Genomic DNA, 25,295 nt, shown 5'->3' with positions numbered 1-25,295 from the left:
TACTCATAAAATGAATTGTGGTTCCTATAGACCTTAGGGCTGGGCGATATGGCTTAAAAATATTATCACAATATTTTATTTTCCATATCATAAGGTATCAAGATCTATCATTTCACATATTTGTTAGACCTTGAGAATGAATGTAAACTTATCACTATATTTGAGTAGCCTTGAAATAAGTAGCCTTGAAATAAAGGAAATAAAAGTTGTGTCACAAGGGTACAAATATGAGGGTACAGCCCCAGTGACAAGCCATTGTACCCCTAAAGGTACAATTATGTACTTTATTTTCTGAGAGTGTAGAGAGAGAGAGAGAGAGAGAGAGAGAGGAAAGAGGAGGTAAAGAGAGAGCCCCAAGAAAGGGATCCAGAGAAGAAGAGAGCCAGAGCATAAAAAGACAAAGCAACAGTTTCAATCATCTTTTATCCTTTCCTGACCATGTGACTAAAAACAGATGTGAGACATTCAAACTAACCAATCAGATAATTACACTTCCCCCACCATACTAAAGGTGTGACAATTCATAGACCCCTAAAGTACACACATATTGGCCTACAGGCCTTGATCTCTATCTGTGTCTTTGGGAACTCCAAATGGTCCTTTTGGTAGAAAGAGGGGGTAGAAACACTGTAAAGCAAATGTCTTTGTTTATTTCAAATATCTTCAATTTTTTCAATTCTACAAATGAATTCAATTGAATTGGCACCATTGGCCACACACATGGACTCCAAAGGTGGCACAGTCCATAAAGACATGCTTTCTGTTGTGTGTAGTTGCATCTTACTTTTCGTCCAGGCTTGTTGCAATAGCAGTTGGTCAGTCTTTGTTCTCCTTTCAGCCCTGCATGAGAAGGTATGGTGTTGCACCGTTCATAGATATGCAAATCATCCATCGAACACTTCACACTTCCACAAGAACAGGCACTGGGAGCAAACGCTGGTTCCTCTTTCTGAGGCAGGACAAAGGATATGAACTTTGGTAGCAGGGATGCTGTGATTTTAAAAGAGCATACAGCACAACAAACAGCAAAAGCATACATGTGGTATTTGTCATTGGTCAGAGGATTGATAAGGTCAGATTAAAATTTGTCTCTGGCAAAAAGCCCTTAAATTGATGTAATGAAATATGTTCAAGGGAGAATAAAAGAAGATCTTACAAGCGCTTACACTGTTTTTGGAAACATTTAAATAAATTGTGTTACAACAAAACAACAAATGCTGGTTTAAAATCCCATTTCATGAAGAATATCAGCAAAATATTCAGTGTAACCAAACACAGAGAATTCAATTGAATTAATGTCCAAAAACATTGTTGCAAGTAAAATGACAAAATACAAATAAGCAGAAATCAAACAAGTTTCAGAAATGTTTCGAATGCATTAATGAGAATACAAATATTTGTACTTGGGTAAAAATGAGAAATACTGTCATACATTTTTTTTTTAAATCTAACTTGGTGAGACAAATGATTACTTAAAGCTCCAGTCCGTAACTTTTTTGGGTTCAAAATGATCCAAAATAAATTTTGGAGCAAGTACATAACCAGTCAGTGTTCAAAACTATCTGCTTGCCTTAGCTCAATTCAAAACGGTAAGCTTGTAATAATGTTTTTAATTCCAGTGGTACTGGTGGATTTCTGTGGGAAATTCAAGCATGTCTTTGCGTCATTACGTCACATCTCTACACATAAAGAAGGTGTCTCGGCTAGTAGGCTATGCATGTGAGAATGTTGGAGGTGGAGATGTATAGCCTTTTTTCACAGCACTTGATATGATTAAACTTATCAATTTGATGGCGGATCCAGAAAGGTTCAAACGACAATCACTAGTGACAAGATTCACCCGTTGTAAAATGCAAAAGACTTCGTTCGGATTTTGGAGTGGCTACAGAAAAAAAGAGACTGCAACCGGCCCATGCGAAAACAAGGATAAATATCGGAAGGGCATTAAATGTAGTCACGCAATGCTGATGTTGTTAACACTACAATTTGAGAACAAAGTATAATTTGCGCGGTTTTACGTGATATGATAATCGATCGTTAGATTTAATCAGCGCGATTTACTGCAATGCTTTTTTCACCTTAGTTGGTCCGAACAAAAGTGGATGTTACTTACTTGTTCAGATGACATTTTCCGGTGAAAATTATTATGTTGGTCATACTTCCAAAAAGTATAATCTGTGATTCTGAATGACAGTATCCACACCAGCGAGGTGATGGAGAGACACACATTCTCCTCAAAACACTGTGTTCATCCGCGCTGTGCTGTGTCGAGGCACAACTCACGTAAAGTTAATAATTCTGCGAATGACTGCAATTGCAGATTTCAAACAGAGATGGCGACAAAGAGGAAAGGCTACGGACTGCAGCTTTAAGTGACAAAGTAAATCCAAAGAAAAACAAAACAAACAATTACTGGATGCAATTCACAGTTATAATTCAGTCTAGATGTACAGACTTAAATAACATTGTATGCAGTAATTTTGTGAGGCAGAATCAGATAGATGCAGATTTGACTTTGTGTGAAGATCAAATTATGTGGCTGCATTTAGCTGTGGCTGTGTGTAAATTCATCATGCCCCCAACCAAAGGTGAGGAGGTTTTACAATTGTAATGCAAATTTGGTCCTGTTGTTGTAACAGGCCAGCCTGACAAATGTGAGTATGAGGTGTGATCTGGCTCAAAATCTCTCAACACCAATGTTTCAGTTAAAGGGATACTTCACCTCTGGGAAGATGAATGTGTATTTAAAATAGGTCATTTAAGTAGAAGAAATGTGAAGAAATTTTTGAATTTGGAGCTTTCTAGACTGAGAAAAGCCAGAAAATGTATTTTTGGCTTATGTGGATGAAAGACAACAACTCCCAGAATGCACTTGCTTCGCTGTCTTAGGAGGCCACGCCTACCGGTAAGAGTGCGCAGTTTAAAACAACAAAGCTAGCCTACGTGATGAGTTTGCGAGGGATTTAGAGATAGCCCAAAATGTCCGGGATTCGGCTTTTGCGTTCTACAGTCGCCATTCATTCATCATGTTTACTGTGGCGAGCAGGACGAGGCTGACGGCCGCGGGAGAACAGCGCGAGGCCGGTGGCATGATTACTGAGACGCGCCGGGTCTCCCATCTCTCACGGAGGAGCGGGAATTTTTCTTAGCAATGGTAAAACGCACATCAACCGATTACTTGTTTATCATTTGAATGTAGTGTTTACTCATGTAAACACTACATTCAAATTCACCAATCGGAATGAATTCAGTTAGATTGAAACAAAAGGTGTGCATGTAAACAAGGAATAGCGACCGCAGAAAGCAAAAGCTGAATCCCGTACATTTTGAACGATCTCGCCCGCCGGACAAGTCCGGGAAAAGGAGGATGGTTACTTACTCAGCTTTCTCCTACTATTCAGCTTTCTCCACAGAACAAGAGCCTGCTAGCTTAGCTTCCAAAGAAAGACGGCTGACACTGTGTACATTCTGTGAGTGAGATCCCACCCTGTATGGGCGGGCTGAAAACATGCGGAACAACGCCATCTACTGGCTGTAGTCTTTAGCCTCTGGCCAAAAAATCCTCCGATGACGCAAAATGACGATTTTTGCGTCATCGGAGGATTTTTTCCAGACAAAAAATACATAAATCTCTTGTCTCAGGGGGATATGAGGGTGGAAAGCATGGTAATTCTAAAATACTACAGGTTTTCTACTAATACAAAGCTTAATGCTAAATCCTGAAGTAACCCTTTAAGGAGCATGATAAAGTGCAAAGTGCAGAGTTACTGAATCCTGTTGTGAGGAAAGCATTTTCATGGTTAATGCAAATTGTGATTAACATTGTAGCCACATGGCAATTCTATGCTCCTGTAAATGGTTTTACTGCAGCTATATGTAAAATAGAAGAGTTTTACCCTAAGAAGACAAACAAATTCAACATGCAACTTGAAATTGCTGTGCAATTCCAGTAAAACAATTATTCCAGTTAACACAAGATACTTGGCCTAGAATTCATATCATCTACAACCTTTTAACCTAAGTGTTTCATACAACACTTACAGTAAAGCAATCATGTTTCTTAAAGAATAAACTTAATTAGCCTATGTGCACATTGTAGTAGCACAAACAACTATAAAGTGTGTTCTATGAGCACAATGTTTTTTGTACAATTACAAATTTGAAAATACAAACAGGATCATTGCAATTTGGATATTAAACTTGTTGCTATTAGGCTACTAACCCACTAGCAAGTGAAAGCCTTAATGAACAAAGCAGTTAACTCAATAAGAGTTTTACCTGTACGTGCAGATCGCAGATTTTTGCCCTTAGAAAGTGGTTTTGTATTTTTCTGAATATAAGGTGGAGGTCTGCCCCTTCCCAGTGACCAGCATTTTTCTTCTGTATGGCCTATTCTGTATGGCCTAACAAAACCTGCTTTCTTTACCATAGGGATGTTTGCTATGTTCTACTGGAATTTGAGGGTTTTTACGACTTTCTAATGCTTGTACACCATGCGTTCTGGTACATGACTCGGCCCTTTTACGGTGTTGCATCACCTTAAACACTGAAATAGGCACACTTTCTTGGACAGTTGAACATGCATTTTCTGAACTAAACGTTTCAGATTCATTAGAGCAAGTCACCTCCTCTAAGAAGTGAGCATGCTTTTTAGTACCATCGCTGTTAAGTGCGATGGATAACTTTTTAGCATTTAGCTTAGCCTTGAGATCTGCAATGGTCTCTTTGTGATTTTTACACTTTTCAGTCAGGGCTAACTGCTCAGCTAGTAATTTTTCTAGCTGTGTTTGAAGATCTTGAATCTTTGCCTCAGACTTTTGTGCCTCTGCATTTTTAGATTGCATTTCTTTACATTTAGCATCTATACTTGAGGATAGACACGTTGTTAACTCACGTAGCCGTGTAAAACTTATGAAGTTTAAAGCCTCAATTATTTCACCATGTTTTGATTTCTTTTGATGTTTTCCAATTATGTCCCACCATTGGAGCATTTCCTCATCTGGACATTTAATTCCAATGTACTCTTTCTTGAGTTTACACAAGGTAGGCTCAACTTTTTTACTCCATAAAGCAAACAATACGTCACCATTATCAGAATTTTTCCCCTCCATCTCTGAGGAGATCAAAATATTCACAATATTCACAAATCATACAGTAATGGGACTATTAAACCTATTCAAAACCTTCTAAATTCTGTTTCATTCATTGCAAATGGATACTTTTCCTATCATACCATTAAACAATGAAAACAGACTTACCCATTCCATGGTCAGAAGGTCAGCTTTAATCCATTCACAAAATCAGCTGTGAAAAAATGTCCTCATTCTGATGACCGACCACAGTAATTTAAAAAAAAAGGGATCCCGGGATTCGGCACCATCTGTAAGGGTGGAATTCCTGCAGCGGTTCAGTCTGCAAGACTGCCGAATGACTAAAGAAAAGTTGTCAGCAAGATTGTAGAAAACTACATTTCTTGTCTATTCCACCCACTGCCATTTATACCATCAACGGAAATAAGCGCAGTAACAATAGCTTAATATGTGGGAGAGCGTTGCTATATAGAGTTAACAAAGCTAACAAAACTAGTTAGCACATTATTTGTAATTGAAACGGTTTAATGACTAAATATGGCTATGGTTACACTTATAGTTACAAAATAGATGTATGATGATAACTTATACCATTAATCTTACCCAGCATGTAAATGTTACCTGAGAGAGAGAGAGAGAGAGAGAGAGAGAGAGAGAGGAAAGAGGAGGTAAAGAGAGAGAGCCCAAGAAAGGGACCCAGAGAAGAAGAGAGCCAGAGCATAAAAAACAGAGCAACATTTTCAATCTTCTTTTATCCTTTCCTGATTATGTGACTAAAACCCAGATGTGAGACATTTAAACCGACCAATCAGATAATTACACTTCCCCCACAGTACTAAAGGCTTGACAATTCATAGACCCCCAAAGTACACACATATTGGCCTACAGGCCTTGATCATATGTGTCTTTTGGAACTCCAAATGGTCCTTGTGGTAGAAAGAGGGGGTAGAAAAACAGTAAAGCAAATGTCTTTGTTTGTTTAAAATATTTGGATTATTTTCAATTCTACACTACCGTTGATCATGAAAAAAAAAATCGTATTCTGAGAATTGTCAAGTTGCCTTTATTTACATATAGGGTTTTATACAGATTGTTTCAAAGCACCTTTACAGTGATAAACAGGAACATAATGATCATGGTGCAAACAGAATTCAATCCTGCTATAAATAAATTAAAAAAAGACATTAGTGTCATTATTCAGCTGAAGTCAGTTGAATCACATTTTCTGAATTGCCTATACTCAGTTAGATTAAAAAGGTCTATGACAGCCAGGAAATAGCCTACCAACGTAGCCAATAGTTCATTTATAAATAGGCCTTTTACGGATGTCATTAATGTTCCTTCAAACTCTTTTTGAAGGATTTCAAAGAAAGATTTTCTTTCTTCCATGGAATGCAAAATGTTATTAAAAAGCTATTGCTGTATCATTGTTACTCTTTTGACTGTGGTATCCAACTTTTTTTTTTTTTTTTTTTTACATTGTCATTATTTAACTATTGTTGCCTATTTATTTTATTTTATTTTAGTCTCATTATTACCATTATTTATTTTGTACTATTACTGTTTAATTAACATTACTGTTTAATTAATTACTGTTTAATCATCTAAGGCAGTTTGTTCTGGGTTGGGAGGGATTGAAAATGAATACAATCTCTGTCCAAACAATAGCATTTGTCTTTGGAATAAATAAAAAAGCTATTAGTAGCTACAACTTGTGAGTTATACAACTTTTTCCAAAACCATATGATAGTGGGAAGCAGACTTAAATGTAGCCTAATCATTATTGTGTCAAAAAGAAACTTGGATTTGGGTAGATATCCCCCTATATTATTCCCCTCTTATTGCTCAGTGCTGTGTGTTCTTTTTGAACATTCAAATCACTTAGCAAATTGAACCCAATGTACTATTTAAATCGATTGTTCGACATCGTAATGTTATTGCACATACATCTGATTTATGATTTAGCCCCACCCCCGTCCCACCCACATTTTAAAACAAATGTATGCCTATCTATCTATCTATCTATCTATCTATCTATCTATCAGGTGTCCCCAGTTTTAATGCAATCAATTAATGTATTATTTTTGTAGGAGAATAAATCTAGAAACTGGCGGAAGCTGAAGCTGAACACTATGCTATGGCAAAGCTGCAATTCCAATGCATTTTGGTGACAGAACATAATCATTTATAGTGTAGGCCTATTCTTTCTGTCTAACTTAAGCCAACTTCTTTAATTTATTTCTTGTATTCAATCAAATGAAGTATAAAAATTATGACAATAAAGCATGTGATTCGAACATGGGTTGCCAATAGAGGCTGCGCAGTTTTTGTGATCTATGACGCTCTTGAACACATTTTACATACTGATTGACATACAGCTGCTCTCTGGTGGACGAACGCGTGTAGCCTTCAGTCGGCTTTTTAGTCACTGGTCAAAGGTGGTGCAGGAAATCAGAAAACGCTGTTTGCCTTGTGCAAAATGAAGTTTACAATACGTCCAGTCAAGCCTGAAGACTGCAAAGATATAGAACGCATGATTATGGTGAGCAAACACCATGCACAGTTTGTTACGTGTGTGTTTAAAAGACAGTCTTTTCAGCTCCCTAGCTTCATGGGTCGTGAATCAGTAGACCTATATCACGAATTGTGTACACGAATTCGGGCACTGGTAAGGACCATAGACAGTAAAGGTAAGGACAGTAGTAAGGACCCTGGCTTACTGGTGATTCTATTTCCGGTGACAACGTCCTCATTGTACTTTACAACTGGTATATGAACAACAGCAATATCTTCCTGGATTTATTTAAAAATTTATTTGAAGTACATTATGATAAAAAGCCTACTTGGCTTGTTATTTAGCACAACATCATGCATGTATTTTGTGTCCAAGACAAGTGCATAATTTCCTTTTAAAATATTTTGATAAATTCATGGCATGTATCACTTATAGGCTACCTATAAAACCTATTTCGTTTTAATTCATTTTCAGTCAAATAATACATACTATATTTTGGTATCTTAAATCTTACAATGGCTGAAAACTAGGCTAAATTATGAATCGTATACAATATACAATATATGAATAGTGTATACAATACAATATACTGAATGCATTTACTAATGATTTTTACAAAGGAAATGAATCAACACAACTTACTTAAACTGGACAATGACTTTCTTGACTTTCCTGTACAGCCAAAACAATTTTTGTTGCATTAATTTCCTGTTCTTACTGTAAAGCTGCAACCAGTAAACAACCAGTATTGTAAAAAGTGTAAAAAAAATAAATAAAAATAAAGGTGGCTTGACTTGACTTGACTGGTATACTTGTATGATTAAAAGTCTTTTAAAAGTAAAATCAGATGCTAAAGATTCTAAATATAAGGCCACTTGAATGCAATCATTATAAATTAATATGAATGAAATACACAACCACAAAATAATAATGTGTTAGGCACTGTAGACACTCTAAGGGTCTATACTAAGGCTAAAATGTCACTTATAAATACAATTATGTTAACTATTGAAGCTTGTTGAAACACATTTTTCCTGACTCAAAAATAAGCCTTACATCAATTTTAAAAATATATAAAAAAATATTTTTTAAGCTTTATTTGTCATTGACCCACATATACGTGCAACATTTCAGCTGTAAATAAATTATAAATGTTACCTAGATTATGTTCATTATGTTCATTAGTGATGTATGTTTATGCTAAAATATAATTAAATAATGTGTTGCAGTGATTGTGTAGTGATTATGCTCACGTGCTATGATTTGCACTCCAGAACTTCAGTTAAGTCGATGCTCTCTGGTTTTCACGGTGCATCGTGGGACTTTTTAGGTAGCGAATGTTTCAGTGCACTGGTAGGATTTTGCGATTGAGACAGCCAACAGACCGACATGGCCGACATACATGATAAGTGCCCTGAATACTGAATGAGGGTACGCACCCAATGATTGTTAAATGCAGAATGAGTTGCGATTATCTGTATATGTTTTATTGTAGGAATTGGCTGTTTATGAAAAGATGCCTGACCAAGTGAAGATATCCCATAAAGGTTATTTTCAAAAAGCTGACCCATTATTTTATTGTTATTACAACCAAAATGAAGCCACATGTTACTTACTAATTAAAGTCTGGTTCTACTGGTTTTCTTTGTTTTCTGTTAGAGTTGGAGAGGGATGGATTTGGCCCCAATCCTTTTTACCAGTGTCTTGTAGCTGAGGTACCTGAGGAGCACATGTCTAAAGATGGTAATAATGACTCCTAAAAGACCAAAAATTACATAATGTTCAGGGAAAACGGTAGGAATATATGGAAACCAATTACTTAAAATATTTGATTTACCTGATATAACCTATTACATTAAATGTAGTTTATATGTTTATGTTATTTTATCAATAGATATTTCAGTTGTATTAAATTTAGACAGAAAGATCTCTCATCACATTTACTTTTAAGCAGCGACTTACAGTTGAGGACAAGTACAACAAGCAATTAATCATAAGAAGGTAATAAACACGAGAAGTGCCAGTAATACAAAGTTTCAGTCATCGTTCAAAATAGTACAAGCTAGGGATTAAAGAATAATGAGAGCATAGACAAAGGAATAGTAAAAGCATAAATAATATTTTTTTTTTAATCAGGATGCATTACACTGTAATAATTAATCTTTGTTACTATGACAAAGCTCAAAAGTCGCAACCCCCCGTCCCCCCCACAGAGTGAGTGGAGTACAATGACATTTTAGGACGTTTTATTTTATTTATATAGCCTTCACAAGTATTCTTACTGTAGCCGGCTTTCCACAGGACAGACTAAGGTTGGCTATGCTCTCTTCTTCTATACGTACAGCACCTGGAAAGGAAGGACTGTGTATATGGAGGATCTGTATGTGATGCCAGAGTACAGAGGTGTGTATATATTCTCAGTAACCCAGAGTTTGATCCAAAATGCAGAACTGTGTGTTGACACTCATCTCTGGTTATGATACAGGTAAAGGCATTGGAAAGGCTTTAATGGCAACTGTTGCCAAAGTGAGTTTTTAAAATATTTTAATATTTAATTATATATTATCTGGATAACTTTTTGCATCATGATATTAAATTTTATCGTACATATTTTGTGGTTAAACAAACTTTGTTGTCTCAGTGATTGAGCAGTGTGTTTTTAATGTAAAAGAGTAAATGCAGTTTTGTTTTTTACTGTATAGGTGGCCAAAGAGCAGCATTGTGTACGTTTACAGTTCTCTGTACTGGATTGGAACAAGCCCTCTTTAGACTTTTATTTAGCTAAAGGTGCAGAGGACCTCACAGCTAAGGAGGGCTGGCATTTTCTCCGCTTTCATGGAATAGCTCTGGATAATCTAGCACAGGAAGCACCTTAAAAAACATTAAGACAACTGACAAGTTTAGTTAATGTCACTAGGAATACTTAGTTGTTTTTTTGGTTTGTGTCTTTTAATGCAATATATTCAGTGTTAAAATAAAAGATTTGAAAAAAGAAGAAAAACGAAATAAAAATGTATGAAAATATGTTTTTGTTGTAATTAGCCCTCTATGGTATTCATTATGTTCTAACCATGACATATTTTTTCAAATAAGTTTTTATTACATGAAATAGCTTCAGTCATACATATAAAAATTATTTTTCTATAAAATTATGATTTTCTTTTCTATTTAAGTGGACATTTCTTTTTCTTTTTCTTTTTACTTTAATTGATAGATTTATATACTTGGAACTCATGCAAACCAAAAATAAGTAGATCCCTATCATTCAATTTCTATCATTCCCAACTCATCCTCACTCTCATTACATGGAAGAGCTGTTGATGCTACTATTTGACTTAAAACCAGCACATCATTGGCTACCTTAAGGCCTGCCCTTTTAATTCCCCTAGTGAAATATGTATTTTTTTTCTGAATAACAAGGAAATGAGTAGAAATTAATTGTTGCCATACCATAAAGGGTTAGTAGTTCGCAAATTTTAAGCATATGTCCCCAATTTCAAATTGCACTTCTTCCCAGACATTTGAAAGTGAACCGAACCTTCTTATTCTTGAAATTGTTTTAATCCAAATCAATTAAGTACACTAAACATAAACATTTTTTTTTTATATAGTAGTCTCTCTATTTTTTGAGTTAGGTGCACGATTTGCGTGATTTTTCTCATTCTATTGAATTTTAAGTTGAATCAACTTTACTGATGCTTATTTGAGCCCATTGTCAATGGAAACAAACAGAGGCAGAGTGAAACGCAACACTGCACGGATGTAGCACGCATTTCTGTCAACACTTGCTGGTAAGTTGAAGGTCTTTAAATTTGGCTGTGAAACCATTATTAATAGACAAGAGGTATAACAGTTAGCTAATAAAAATGAACATCTCAGTTACGTATGGTAATCCTCGTTCCCCGAGGAGGGAACGGAGACGTACGTCAGAGGTGATCTGATGAATTGGGGATCTCACTTGAGAAACCATTCCACTTCGAGTGTAAACTAAATGAGCCAATGCACATGGGCATGCGATAATTGCACCAGCTGCTGTGCATTGCGGCGCAAGCATATGTGACCTGATCCAGCAAAATGAGTCACAGTGACCCAAATTTCAAAATTGAGATTTTGGTAGTAATGGAAAGAGACCATAAGCTTTCAAATGATATCCTAGTCAAAGTCATACCTTGAATGGTTGCAAAGATATACACATTTGAATTATGGTCGTCTGCCCTCTTTTTCCAGGAGGAATACCTTTCACTTGAATCACCTAATCGACACATGAAATTATACATAATTAACACAGCATGCAACGTATAGGAACATCACTAAATATGAACATTTACTTGTCCACCTTAAGAGCATCATTCTTAATGCATCATTAAATGCCACCTGAAGCTTTTTTCATTAGTTTTACTAAATCTACATGTATGTGCCACATCAAATTAAGTACTGTAAGCTCGAAAAAGTGCTATTTTAATCATCTGTGCATTTATTAATTTACGAGCCAACACATTTGCCTGTCCATATAACTGCACATCATCATCATCATCATTTAGGTCATTTCTAAATGTGACCCAAGTATTTTATTTTTATTGATCACATTTAATACTTGGTCACCTAAATAAAAAGATGGAAAATGTTGCTTAAGGTCCTCTTTAGTTTGAACAAACATTCAGTAAACACTCTTTTTTTAGTATTAAATTAAATATCATACTGCACACCATGGCTTGAACGAAGCAACTTCTTTATTTTATTTAATAACATTATATATTAAATTGAGTAGATTACTCTTTGCACCGAACACAACTATGGTTTTGTAGAACCATACTTTTGGTTGTGGTCTCATTGCATTGATTTAAATGGCTGCTTCTGTTTCTTCTTCTTCTTCTTCTTCTTCTTCTTCTTCTAGGGTTTATTGGCGGTTGGCAAACAATGTATTGGTGCATTACCGCCACCAACTGGTGTGGTTCAGAATGTCTATTACATTGTTTAAAAAAAAAAATCTATATCCACATAAATTAGTTTATCTAAGATATTGAAACAATAAATTGTAACTGTCTAATATCTTTTGACTCTTTGCGCAGAGGATCTATTAAATCAAAGCGTATTATCATCTCAAATGTCTTCTTTCTCTGTCTCTTCCCTGTGTTAAGTTTACCTATTTTGAACTGTGTTCCAATAGGTAATCCAGTAATCCAGGTAATTCAATAATCCAGTATTATCTCATCCCTCCAATTCCTTCCTGTATACCTAATTTCTCCCACTTTCCTTCGCACTTTTCTCTCAGTCCCTACTTTGAATCCTGCGAAACCATTGCCCCTTTCTTGTTTCTTCCCATTTTTACTTCTCCTAATCTCTTTTTAATAATGCTCTTGATTATTGCCTTGCTGATGCTAACTGTAAAATCAATGTGATTACTTTTAATAAATTCCTTTGCTATTTTTATCTACCATTTAATTTCCTTTAAACCCATTTTGTGCTGGTATCCACAAAAATACCACCATAAGCCCCATCAACTTTTATTATGTATAGTGTTTCTCTCATCTCCATCAAAATGTCTTGTCTGCTGTTTGAATTACTGCACTGTAAACTGGTTAACAATGAAGAGTTCTTAGTTCTAGCTCTTATATCCTTTATCCACATGCTAACAAAAATGCAAGCATTTCCCCTGTGTATACTGACAATCCTTCATTGATCCTTTCCCCACTCTGATATTAAATTCTGGAACAATAAATGATACTCTGATTCTATCAGTTTAATTCTTTGATGCATACATATCTGAATATAACCATGGTAATTATTACCAATGTAGCCTATTCTTGTATGATATGTGAGTTGAACATAGACTCCCTGTTTCTTTTCTAATATTGTGAAATCTACTGTAGCGTCAGGAAGTATCCATGCTGAATTGTTGGCAATTCACCACACATCCATGATCTAGTATTGATCTAATTAGTCCCACGTATATGGCCTTCAAAGCCATTCTGTCTGCTTCCCATTCACTTCCAAGTAAGCACCTCATTACGTTTAATATTTTCTTACATTTGTCTATTACTTTTTTTCTTCAAACTTTAATCCTAAAAAGTTAAAATGTTTCACCCTTTCTAATTCTTGATTATATCATTTTACATTTTTCTTTAAACGGCTTAACCATAATCCAAAAAAGTTAAAATCTTTCACCCTTTCTAATTCTTGATTATATAATTTTAAATGTATTCTTTTAAACGGTTTAACAGACGTCATTATAGCGCGCGGGCTTCGAAACAGCAATGTGCACGCCACTTCACCTGGGGCGCTGTTACTTTGTTCATACGTCATATTTACAGCAGATTGTACGACTTCGGACCTGAAGAAGAGACATCTTTGTTGGAGTAACTCTCGCCATCTCTTTCCCATTTATACAAAATTTCAATACCAAAAAGGCTCGAATGGCAACAGAGAGCGAAGAGAACGGCACGGAAATGCAAACTGAGGTCTGAATATGTTGTCACATGGAGCCAGTGAAATATTTAGCGCTGAAGCTATTGCTAGTAAGCACTATGATTAGTTTGTCAGTGCCTTTATTAGGATCACATTTTTAATCAAATACTTTATGTTTTCAAAATGATCTGCCTTATTATAGATGATTCTTTTTTGAAAAGAACAATTATATGTGGCTAAATATTCTGATCCTATTGAATTGGATCAATATGTTTTACCTATTGTTTGTTGATGTCAAACATGTTGTGTCTCAGGTGGACGAGTCTACTTATTCGCTGGCTCGGTGCAAGCTGGAGAACCTCCTCAATAAGAGCATGAGGATTCGTATGACAGACGGGCGCACGCTGGTGGGGCTCTTCCTGTGCACAGACCGAGACTGCAACGTCATCCTGGGATCTGCACAAGAATTCCTCAAATCCACAGGTACCCAGTGCACCCCAGGTACACACCTAATGCTTTATCAACACTTAATCATTATTATTCTTGTCACTTTATTTTCAACTATTGCTTTATTGCCTTGGCTTTTGGCTTGCTTTAGTTGGGGACATTTAGGCCTAATATTCAACAATATTATTAATCTGCCTTACTTAAGGTGGATGATGACGCAGTTTTCTTCTAGAAAGCAACTTTGTTGTATTATTTTCATGTTATCACTGTGAAGCTGCTTTGATGCAATCTGTATTGTAAAAAGCGCTATATAAGTAAAGGTGACGAGTTATACTGTCAGGAATTTTAATAACAACTGTAATTATCAAAGACACACTATGTAAGATTTTTGGATCAAAATATCCAAAAACCACTAGAACAATGTATGTTATTTATTTTGTTGATTTATGTACTTACATTATCCCAAATGTTTCTAAGAATGTTTAAATCCAGAGAAATAAGCAGTTTTAGCCAGGACACGGACCGTGTCCGTGTGTCGCCTATCAATGGCATTATTCCCGCATTACCCTCGATTTCCGGTTTTATTTTGTAGGAACCATGGAAACATCAAAGGCGCTTTAATATATTATGTGTTTTATTAGACAGGTGAGCAACTGTTTGGATACATTTATTGACCGAAACTATTCGTTGTTATACAGCTCAACACAGTTAGTCTTTTTGTTTAGGCCTAAATCTCGGTTTCTTGATGTACCGCGAGTACCATATTTACCATGCCTAATATCGATCTAGCTCACTGCAGTGTCTCATATAGTAGCCGCTGAGCAAATGCACATAGTAGCATTATAACAACTTTCAGCATGCACTCAAATGGATCTAATATGATAAAACATCGCTGCGGAAAAAGCGGAAGCTTCTGTGGCATAATAAAATCTCCACTTCTCTCGAGCTGAGTGTTGTGCTTTTCTCTCATTAGCAATCGCTCCAACGGCTTTTGTAATGTTAATAAATCTTTAATACATTACCGATTATGCATGAATATGATTCCTGCCCGAGTCCCGTCGTATTCTCCACTGGCTGTAGAGGTGAATGCAACAACTCCCACTATTGCGCAAAATCAAGTTGTCATCAAGCTACGACTTTGTTTTGAATAAACGACCTCTAGTGGCAAAAAATTATATAGTGCTTTTAACCCCTTAAACCTGAAGTGTACCGCTGGCAGTATCATAATCAAATTACTATGGAACAACACAAAATATGTATCATTTTAAATCTTAGAAACTCAGCTTTCTAATGCATCTAACCCCTTTGATCAACTCTTAATGAGTGCTGAGTAGTCCCTCTAAACTGGAGTGTACCGCCCGGCGCCCGTGGGTGCCACCTAGCTGCGAAAAAATGAATAATGATTAACTCCTAAGTAGTGCTGAGTTATTTGCTTTAATGATTAAAAAGAGCCCAAACTCACTATAATCTAGGGCTGCACGATTAATCGCAATAAAACCGCACGCGATTTGGCAAAGGCTGCGATTATTTTAAGCGCAGCTTGTCAGTGGAGTGCGGCTGATCGGTAGTAAACACTGCCCCATTTGAACACCACAGGGCGCTCTCACACAAACACGCTAAATATGCCCCGCCGCAGAAGTACAATAACGGCGCATCATTCCAGGAAATCCCTGTCGCTGTAGCTGAATAGTCAGAAGATTGAAACGCTTTGATTAAACATGACTTATAAATGCACGACTGCCTTATTCTGTGTCAGAAGCTCATCATCTCACAGAAGGAGGAGCTCAACTGTCCTTATGAAGTGAGTTTGGAGTAAATGCATGTTATTAAATGTTGCATGTTATTAAAACGAGGTTCATAAATGATTATCGTGTTTGGAAAGATATTTGACTCGTGTTGTTTTTTTCAAATGCACGTTATAAGTGACTCAAACTCACAGTGCTTTCAGATGGAGCAGCGTTTACAGAGCCGTACATCAATGACAAACTGCGCATAAAAAATAATCGCAGCCTTTGCGATTTTAAAATCGCGATAAGCGATCTCGATTTAAGTGCGATTACATGGAAATTGCGATTAATCGTGCAGCCCTACTATAATCCATCACTCAGATCTAAAGATATTCGTCATGGACTTCTAACACATCAACCTGCACAGGCGCACATCCAACGAAGTATATAGATGGTGCACTGATGTGACGTTTTAGCTCATAACTCCATGAAACATGCATGAATTGTGGAAAATTTAACATCTTTATTGACAGCAGATTCTCACGATTACAAAGGCCCCTCATTGATCATGAGATATTCCTCACGAATTGATGTATACTTGGCTAAAAAAACATGTCTCTCATCTTTCCGGGATGAAATGTGTTTTCCAATGTTCCCGGAACCATCCGTGCTTGTTTTCCAATGCGAAATAACACAAAATAGGTATCTTAAAGCTTAGAAATTTAGCTTTCTAATGCATCTAACCACTTCGATTAACGAGTGCTGAGTAGTCCCTCTAAACCGGAGTGTACTGCACCACCAAGCTGTAAGAAAATTCATACAGCTCATGAAACATTCACAGATCATTAATAATGGCACATCATTTTTTACAGTATATTATTACGATTAAAATGAGCCCAAAATTAACAATCTATTGCGTTGATCACAAGATATTCCTCATGGAGGAACAATTAAAAAAATTCCCATCAAGGACTGAACAAAAAGGTCCTGGTTACAAATGCTGTAACTTTTGATTACTTTACTCAATCTCCACCAAATTGAATCCAGATGCAGCTCACATGTACAGCTCACAATTTTCCTCCTACCTTATTTTCTTCCTGAGTTATTGCATGTCAAATAAGAAAGATATACAATATATATATATATATATATATATATATATATATATATATATTCATATATATATATTCATATATAGTTTCTCAGTTTCTCAGCAGGAGAATGTACAAATGTAATGTAATTTATATTTTCAAAAAATTTGAAAAGTGTTACATCAAACGATACCTACCTTTTGCTCTCCTTGCTATAGTTTTGGAGTTATGAGTCTTTATTTTTGTGTGAAAAAATTCACCACTTAGTTGGGACACTACAGCCCTTGATTGATAGTAGTCACAGGTAAAACCATGCATGTCTCCTCAGTACCATGGTTAAAAGAAAAAAATAAATATGTATATTTTTTTCCACAGATTCTTTCTCACAAGGTGAGCCCAGAGTGTTGGGACTGGCTATGATCCCCGGCCATCATGTGGTTTCTATAGAAGTGGAATCTGAAAGCCTTCAGACCACCACCCATGGACTCTGACGACTTTAGAGACATTTGGGGTCACCATATGGACTATAGAGAATGTAGTTTCCACGCACACTTTGTGTCTGAAACTACGGAGATGGCAGTAAAGATCCTCTAGAGCTGGAGTTGTAACCCAATAGGCTTTTTCAGGGGGGGGGAAATGCAATACACAGTGGGTTGTTAACAAAAATAATGAATAACAATGTGACTTGTAAACTGTACCCTTTTGCTTGTGTGTTTGCTTCTTTGTGAGCAGTGCACATTGTATATGTAATTATGGACATTGCCAGTTTTCAATAAGAGTTTAATAATCAATCTGATATTTGTATGATGTCATTGCACTATTTATTAATATTTCCTCATAACCTCATATCACCAGCAGAGGTCATTCACAGACTTTATTCTTTTACATGTTATTATTGCACATATATAAACAAAATGGCATATTTCAACTGTGCTAAAATTATGAGATTGCAAATAATTATATATATATATATATATATATATATATATATATATATATATATATATATATATATATATATATATATACACACATATATATATATATATATACACACATTACAAAATTAAAAGGAAATGTTTAGTTTTGTACTGAATTCATATCTATTTGTAACAACATATTAACTAATCTATGGATATAGAAAAATATTGACTAAATAACATCTTGGTTATGTAGTTATCCAATATAATTGTCAAGTTAATGTAAAATGAAAAGATATACAGTATCTTTTAGTATTATCAAAATCTCACTGCTCTTTTCTTGTAAATTCTGGTACACAACAATTATTTACTGCATGCAAATACTTTTATCATTGACCAAATATACAATTATAACTTGTTTAGTTTACAGTGGATATAAAAAGTATGCAGACCTGGTTTACATCACAAAAACTGCAAGATAAATCATATCAAAATCTTTATGCATTTAATGTAAAAATTACAGACTTTGCAATGTTGCTGAAAAACAAAGATATTTTATTTAAAAAAAAAGGATAAACACTAACCTAACTGCATATGTGTGCACACCATTTTATAATTGTGTATGTGGCTGTCTTAAGAATTAACTAATCAAGCTCATGTGAAATAATGCACACCTGTCTTCACCTGAAGTGACCTCAAATAAATCTCAGCAGTTCTTGTAAGATTATTCTGACATGTTCTTAGTTGCGTGCTGCTACAAGAGCCATGGGCCACAAAGAGCTTACAAAGCATCGCTCAAGTGATGGCTACAAACACATTCCAAGGCATTAGAATAGATATACCATGGAACACAGTGAAGACAGTCATCAACAAGTGGAATAAGTAGGGCACAAGAGTGACATTATTAAGAACAGGGCTTCCTTCTAAAATTGATAAGACAAAGAGAAAAGTGGTCATGGAGCCTGTCAAGTGGCCTACAGCAATGTAAAAAAAAGAGATGCTAACTCCAGTATTTATCTGTCTGGACAGTGGGGCAGGGTGGCAAGACCCAAGCCTTTTTCTGACAAAAAATATCAAAGTCTGTCTAAAAACTCTGTAAAAACACCTTTCTAGTCAACTATTTGGAAAAATGTGTTATGGTTAGATGAGCAAGATTATTTGGCCAAAAAAAAAAAGGTGAACAAACAACAGATCACATCAGCAAAAGAACAAAATACCCACAGAGAAGCATGGTGGTGGTGCTTTTGAGCAGATTTTTTTTCTTCACAAAAAATATTTTTGCTTCTCAATATTGAAATTGATGCTTCCTCGCTCCTCTGCCCTCCAGCCTGTGACCTGGAAACCGATCGAATTCAGCCATATTAAAGGACATCTCAATTCGCTAATTGCATCACAAGGAGGCGAGGAACAAGGAGCGAGTAAGCTTCCAGAGGAGCTATGAGCGAGGAAGCACAGGTGTATCCTATACAGAAGTCTTTCTTGTCGAGAAACCAGACGCACGTATAAATTCTCCTCCCCCTTCACATCTGTCACAATCATTTTAATTTATGCTTTACCTTTGCAGTTTAAATAAACCATATATCAACAGGGCATCTTGCTTTATCTTTATTATTTATTAAATTCTTAAATAACTATCTTTAACAACATGACTTTCCCACACTTGACCTTGAAGCTACATCAATTATTCCATCTGCCACTGTTAAAAACTTGGGTATCATTCTTAAAGGGATACTCCACTTTTTTGGGAAATAAGCTCATTTTACAACTCCCCCAGAGTTAAACAGTTGGGGTTTACCGTTTTCGAATCCATTCAGCCAATCTCCGGGTCTGGCGGTACCACATTTAGCATAGCTTAGCATAGATCAATGAATCGGACAAGACCATTAGCATCTCTCTCAAAAAATTTACCAAAGAGTTTCGATATTTTTCCTATTTAAAACTTGACTCTTCTGTAGTTACATCGTGTACTAAGACCGACGGAAAATGTAAAGTTGCGATTTTCTAGGCTGATATGGCTAGGAACTATACTCTCATTCCTGCGTAATAATCAAGAAACTTTGCTGCCATACCATGAGTGCAGCAGGCGTAATGATATGACGCAGCTGAGTCCAGCTGAGATGCAAGGAAAGGAAATGAGGATGCACAAATAAGAAATTAGAAGCACCCACAGGCTTTAGTGAAGATGGAGGGAATCTTGAATAGCTCCAAGTTCCGGCCGATTTTGGTACAAAACCTTCTGAGGCCTGCTAGAAAACTGAAAATTAAGAGAACTTTCACCTTTCAGCATAACAATGATCCCAAACACATTTAAATCAACAAAAGAATGGCTTCACCAAAGAAAGATTAATGTGGAATGGCCCACCCAGAGTCCAGACCTGAGTTCTATAGAAAATCTGTGGGGGGACCTGAAGAGGGCTGTGTGTAGGTGATGTCCTCGCATCTGAAACATTTTTTGCAAAGAAGAGTGGTAAAATATTCCTGTCAATATGTGCCAAGCTGATAAACTCCTATCCAAACAGTGATGTGATAACATCAGAGGGGGCTTCAGGATTAGTTCAGTGGTGTGCCCACTTATGCAGTTAGTTCGTTTTTTTTTTCTCTCTGAAATGTATCACTTTGGTTTTCATTGGCATTGCACAGGTTACCATTTTACATTAAACATGCAAAAGTTCTGATATGATTTATCTTTATTTAATTTTTTACATCACAAAAATTAACTATTTTAACAGGGGTGTAGACTTTTTATATCCACTGTACATGGTTCCATTCTACAGTAAACTTAACTTAAGACTGTTTACATAAGAAATGTGACATTTCTGCTTTGCAGCAGATTCTGACCATACTGCATAGAAAAGGGTATTTCATTGTGTTCTATGTGTTTTGTGACGTCTGTTACTTGACTTTGTTGATCCCATGTATTTATTACCTTCCTTTTGCCAGCTACACACTGCACGATTTTAGCAGCAACTTATTGCCAGGATACAGGCTAAAGGAAATTTCAGGAGGGGAAGAGTCATGGCTTCTGCAAGCAACAGTTCTGTCCTTTTTTTTTTTTTGCTGCTAATCAGCGCACAGATAACTTGTATCACAGCTTCTTGCGGGCTACCATTTTTAAACAGGAAGAAATACTCACACGCGAGAACTCCTGTATCATGCTTGATCTTACGTTATTTCCTGTATCACTTCTCGAGTGTGTTTGGTTGTTCAGACAGAGACCAGGGAGAGATGTCGGCGATTCTTTATATTAAAAAGTTGTGTAATGCGTGACCCCCTGTTGCTGATCTGTCATGTATTGTGCACACAATAGCACCTAAATGGTACCCCAGATAGTAGTCTGAGAAGAATAGCGTTCCAATGACTTTGAAAATGGTGTAGTGTGTTCCCAGCATTAAACATATGCATTGAGTCTATATTGGCCGGAAGGGACATGGGATGTTGTAGAGGCAGTTTGAACCGTGAACCCCTGTCGCCGATCTGTCATGTATTGTGCACACAATAGCACCTAAATGGTACCCCAGATAGTCATGTAGTCTGAGAAGAACAGCGTTCCAATGACTTTGAAAATGGTGTAGTGTGTTCCCAGCATTAAACATATGCATTGAGTCTATATTGGCTGGAAGGGACATGGGATGTTGTAGAGGCAGTTTGAACCATATGTCTGGATTGAAGCTGGTAGGAGTAGGATCTGAAGTTCTGAAGATGTGATCTGAGCAAACAAAATAGAAATTTAGCACAGACATTTTTTAAAAACAACTGATGCAGGGCCGTCCATAGGGCGGTGCAACTTAGGGGACTAATGCAACGCGCTTTAGGGGCCCCGCGGCGGACGCAAACAGACAAACCAAGGGATTGAGCTCTTCCTCTAACTCAGTCCTTTAAAAGTCACCTCTCATTTAAACACTGTCCTGAAAATGTCTCAGGCAGGTTACTGATAGCTGAAATGGTTAGTGAATGAAGTGTCATTTTAACAGGGCATGTGTTGCATACTAAACTCACTTTTTTTCCTCTCGGCTGCTCAGTCCACAGGAAAACAGCAAACAGCTGCCGCCACATAAAGCCATTATGGCTGAACTCCAACCAATGTACAGCCCTTCTCCGATTTCATACCTAAACACACAGGACACATCTAACATTACACAGTAGAGGCATTCCAAGACTGCGACATGACAGGCCAATATTGTCTGAAACATAATCACAAACCTGTTTGTACAAGTGAGCTTACTCATGCTATATTGCTTAATTAGATAACTCCAAATACGATGAAATAGTTCTAAATATTTTCTCTAATAGCTCTACATACCAAGATAATAACTCTTCTTTCCACTTACTTTATTCCTGGATAAAGTGGGTCAAAGAATTCCTGAGTGATATTGAAAGCATACCAAGACACTGCAATCATCGTGCACAGACCTGAAACATGAAAATTAATTTTGTTTCTATAAACAAACTACCAATGTTTAAATTACCTATGCTTCTCCTTTCCAAGACAGTCAATCAAAGGTTATTTTGAAAACATTTATATTGTGAAAGCATAATCTTAATAGTTCCTAGTAACACTTACAAGGTTTAATTCATTAACATTAACGCATAGGGCATCATGAACTATACTTATGCAGTATTTACTAAACTTAGTTAATGTTATTTTCTACATATACCAATATATTTTTAACATTGCAATTTTTATAAGTTAATGTATTAGGATTTTTTTTTTTTTTTGACAATGAATAGTTTATTATAGTATATAGATTGCACTTATAAATAGAGTAATAAATCCAATATACAAAAATATTGTTTATTGTTAGCTGATGGTAGCTAATGAATTAACTAAAGTTTTCATGAATTACTAAAGTTATCAAATTTAATCTATTTGTAAAGTGTTAAGCAGTTATTTTTGTAAAACAACATTGACAGTTATCAAGTACATGAGGACTTCTATTGAGAATTCTAATCTCCAAAGTTGTTGTTTGATTAGTTCTTGATTAGATTGTGTTGGGTAAACACAATAATGGCAAATTGACATACAAGACTCAATAAGACTGTGAAGGTAGATTTTAACCAAGAGGGAAATTGAAGTTCACATAAATGTTTGGTCGGGTATTTTTTTTAAATAAAAAATTCTGTTGGTCAAAACTGTTTCTTGAATGCTTTTGAATGCTCTGTGCAGTGTACCTCAATATATTCACTTGAGTCAAGTCAAGTCACACTTATTTATATAGCGCTTTTTACAATACAGATTGTTTCAAAGCAGCTCCACAGAGATAACAGGAAAACAATGCAAAAAAGTTTGTTTCCAGAAGAAAATAACGTCACAGTCCAGCTTAAGTAAGTTCAATGATGTTTAATTTTTGTTTAAAAAAAAGTTAATTTATATATATATAGCCACTCTAGAGTAAACCGTGTCATCGTCCAGCTCAGTTAAGTTCTTGTATAATAGTGTCAATGCAGGCAGATCAATATTATTGTTGAATATTAAATTAAATGTTAAATTTAATGTCCCCGACTAAGCAAGCCAAGCCAATGGTAACAAAGGTGGAAAAAGGCGACAGTAGCAAGGAACCAAAATTCCATCAGGTGGCAGAATGGAGAAAAAAACCTTGGGAGAACCTAGGCTCAATCAGGGGGCCAGTTCTCCTCTGGCCAATGAACGAACAGTGTATGATTATGATTCAGGCAGCATTATAGGTCAGAAGTCAGATTGGTTTGGAACAATCAGAATATTATCCAGTTCCATCTGGTTGAAGTAAAAATGATAAAAACTAGCCCTGACTGTCACAGTTAGTTGCAGCAAGGAGAGTAGTAAGGCAGGATCTATACACAGCAGTCACTTTATTTAACAATAAACCAAATAAAAAAAACACGCAGGAGCACTGGAGATTTCTGGAATGCAGGAGAATCGACCCTAAACATATAGACAAGATCAGACCAAGAACAACTCAAACTGAGAGCTATAAACAGAGTAGCAAAAGAGCTAAACAATAATGAACAGGTGAAGCAAATCACACAATGAGTTGCTATGGAAACAAATTAAAACATTCTAGACAGCATGGGAACATAAAAGAAAAACAGGAAACAAACTAAAAGGAAATCAGGGTAAACTTAAAGGGATAGTTCACCCAAAAATGAAAATTAGCCCATGATTTACTCACCCTGAAGCCATCCTAGGTGTATATGACATTCTTCTTTCAGACAAATACAATCGGAGTTATATTAAAAAATGTCCTGGCTCTCCCAAGCTTTATAATGGGTATATATTTTTGGAAGTATATGCCAGAGCCGTGTCGAGCACTTTTATCACGGATGGATGCGCTTTGATGGACTTCCAAAAAAATATTCCAATTGACTCCCATTATAAGGCTTGGTAGAAAAAAGAGCCATATCCGATTGTATTCGTCTGAAAGAAGAATGTCCTATACACCTAGGATGACTTCAGGGTGAATAAATCATGGGCTAATTTTCATTTTTGGGTGAACTCTCCCTTTAACTTTACCCTGATTTCCTTTACTGTATATGACAGGTGGTAAGACAGTAAAGGACATCACTTGGTGACATTCTTACCTTGCAGTATGAAGAAGACGCCTCCAGCCCCAGCGATACGACCCTTCATTATGTAATTCTCCCCTCCTATCTTGGAACACTGCATACCCACTAAAGTTGCCACCAGCCCGAATGCGCCTAGCACAATGGATGTGATCATTAATGCACGGCATGCTTGGATTAAACCTGAGAAAACAGAGAAGGAACAGTTACAAGTCTGACAGCTGTACACAAATAGTAAAATAAAAAAATAAAGATATGTGAATAAGATGTATATACATAAAAAATAGACATTAATATGTACAGGTGTGCTATATACAAACAGAATAGAATAGATTTAAAGATAGCACTTTACAATTAGGTTTCATTAGCTTTATGTTAACTACATCAGTTAACATGAACTCCACTTCTACAGCATTTATTAATCTTTGTTCATGTTAATTTCAACATATACTAATACATTATTAAAATCAAAAGTTGTATTTGTTAACATTAGTTAATGCACTGTGAAGTAACATGAACAAACAATTAACAGTTGTATTTTTATTAGCTAACTTTAACAAAGA

The 25,295-nt window shown here is 36.0% G+C and overlaps 3 protein-coding genes across 9 annotated transcripts in view; 2 read left to right on the top strand and 1 right to left on the bottom strand.

Moving 5' to 3' along the window:
• The first annotated feature begins 7,384 nt into the window (after window positions 1-7,384).
• sat2b (spermidine/spermine N1-acetyltransferase family member 2b) lies at window positions 7,385-10,640 on the top strand. Of its 2 annotated transcripts, none has more exons than XM_084414864.1 (6): window positions 7,385-7,632; window positions 9,101-9,152; window positions 9,265-9,348; window positions 9,907-10,008; window positions 10,091-10,131; window positions 10,308-10,640. In XM_084414864.1, exons 1-6 carry the CDS (start codon window positions 7,570-7,572, stop codon window positions 10,479-10,481), a joined length of 516 nt encoding a protein of 171 aa, XP_084270990.1. In that variant the 5' UTR covers window positions 7,385-7,569; the 3' UTR covers window positions 10,482-10,640. The 2 variants fall into 2 exon arrangements, with proteins under 2 accessions (XP_084270990.1, XP_084270989.1); XM_084414863.1 differs by having other exon boundaries at window positions 7,452-7,632; window positions 9,101-9,155; window positions 9,247-9,348; window positions 10,308-10,623.
• Window positions 10,641-13,850: 3,210 nt separating this feature from the next.
• naa38 (N-alpha-acetyltransferase 38, NatC auxiliary subunit) lies at window positions 13,851-18,077 on the top strand. 4 transcript variants are annotated; one of them, XM_084414873.1, is made up of 3 exons: window positions 13,851-14,063; window positions 14,325-14,493; window positions 17,651-18,077. In XM_084414873.1, exons 1-3 carry the CDS (start codon window positions 14,019-14,021, stop codon window positions 17,764-17,766), a joined length of 330 nt encoding a protein of 109 aa, XP_084270999.1. In that variant the 5' UTR covers window positions 13,851-14,018; the 3' UTR covers window positions 17,767-18,077. The 4 variants fall into 4 exon arrangements, with proteins under 4 accessions (XP_084270999.1, XP_084270997.1, XP_084271000.1 ...); XM_084414871.1 differs by having other exon boundaries at window positions 13,912-14,063; window positions 14,325-14,511; XM_084414874.1 differs by having other exon boundaries at window positions 13,923-14,120.
• Window positions 16,690-25,295, bottom strand: part of cldn15b (claudin 15b) — a 35,769-nt gene continuing 27,163 nt past the window's right edge. The window contains exons 2-5 of one of the 3 annotated variants that reach the window (XM_084414869.1): window positions 24,751-24,915; window positions 22,524-22,605; window positions 22,192-22,302; window positions 16,690-16,987 (exon numbers count right to left, since the gene is read on the bottom strand). In XM_084414869.1, the coding sequence (XP_084270995.1) occupies window positions 16,960-16,987; window positions 22,192-22,302; window positions 22,524-22,605; window positions 24,751-24,889 (360 nt within the window). In that variant the 5' untranslated portion in view covers window positions 24,890-24,915 and the 3' untranslated portion in view covers window positions 16,690-16,959. Of the gene's footprint in view, window positions 16,988-21,251; window positions 21,902-22,191; window positions 22,303-22,523; window positions 22,606-24,750; window positions 24,916-25,295 lie in introns of those variants that run through there. The other 2 variants (XM_084414868.1, XM_084414867.1) reach the window with 2 other exon arrangements.

Source organism: Rutilus rutilus, assembly GCF_951802725.1.
Source record: "Rutilus rutilus genome assembly, chromosome: 7".
NCBI classification, from domain to species: Eukaryota; Metazoa; Chordata; class Actinopteri; order Cypriniformes; family Leuciscidae; genus Rutilus; species Rutilus rutilus.
This window is presented reverse-complemented; position numbering and strand designations above follow the sequence as displayed.

Bases quoted from the DNA above. Each gene is read 5' to 3' on its own strand.
- naa38 (XM_084414871.1), top strand. From the start codon at position 14,019: ATGGCAACAGAGAGCGAAGAGAACGGCACGGAAATGCAAACTGAG. The intron at 14,064-14,324 runs GTCTGAATATGT...GTTGTGTCTCAG, and splicing joins GCACGGAAATGCAAACTGAG to GTGGACGAGTCTACTTATTC. The intron at 14,512-17,650 runs GTACACACCTAA...TTTTTTCCACAG, and splicing joins AGGTACCCAGTGCACCCCAG to ATTCTTTCTCACAAGGTGAG.
- sat2b (XM_084414863.1), top strand. From the start codon at position 7,570: ATGAAGTTTACAATACGTCCAGTCAAGCCTGAAGACTGCAAAGATATA. The intron at 9,349-9,906 runs GTAATAATGACT...GGCTTTCCACAG, and splicing joins GGAGCACATGTCTAAAGATG to GACAGACTAAGGTTGGCTAT. The intron at 10,132-10,307 runs GTGAGTTTTTAA...TTTACTGTATAG, and splicing joins TAATGGCAACTGTTGCCAAA to GTGGCCAAAGAGCAGCATTG.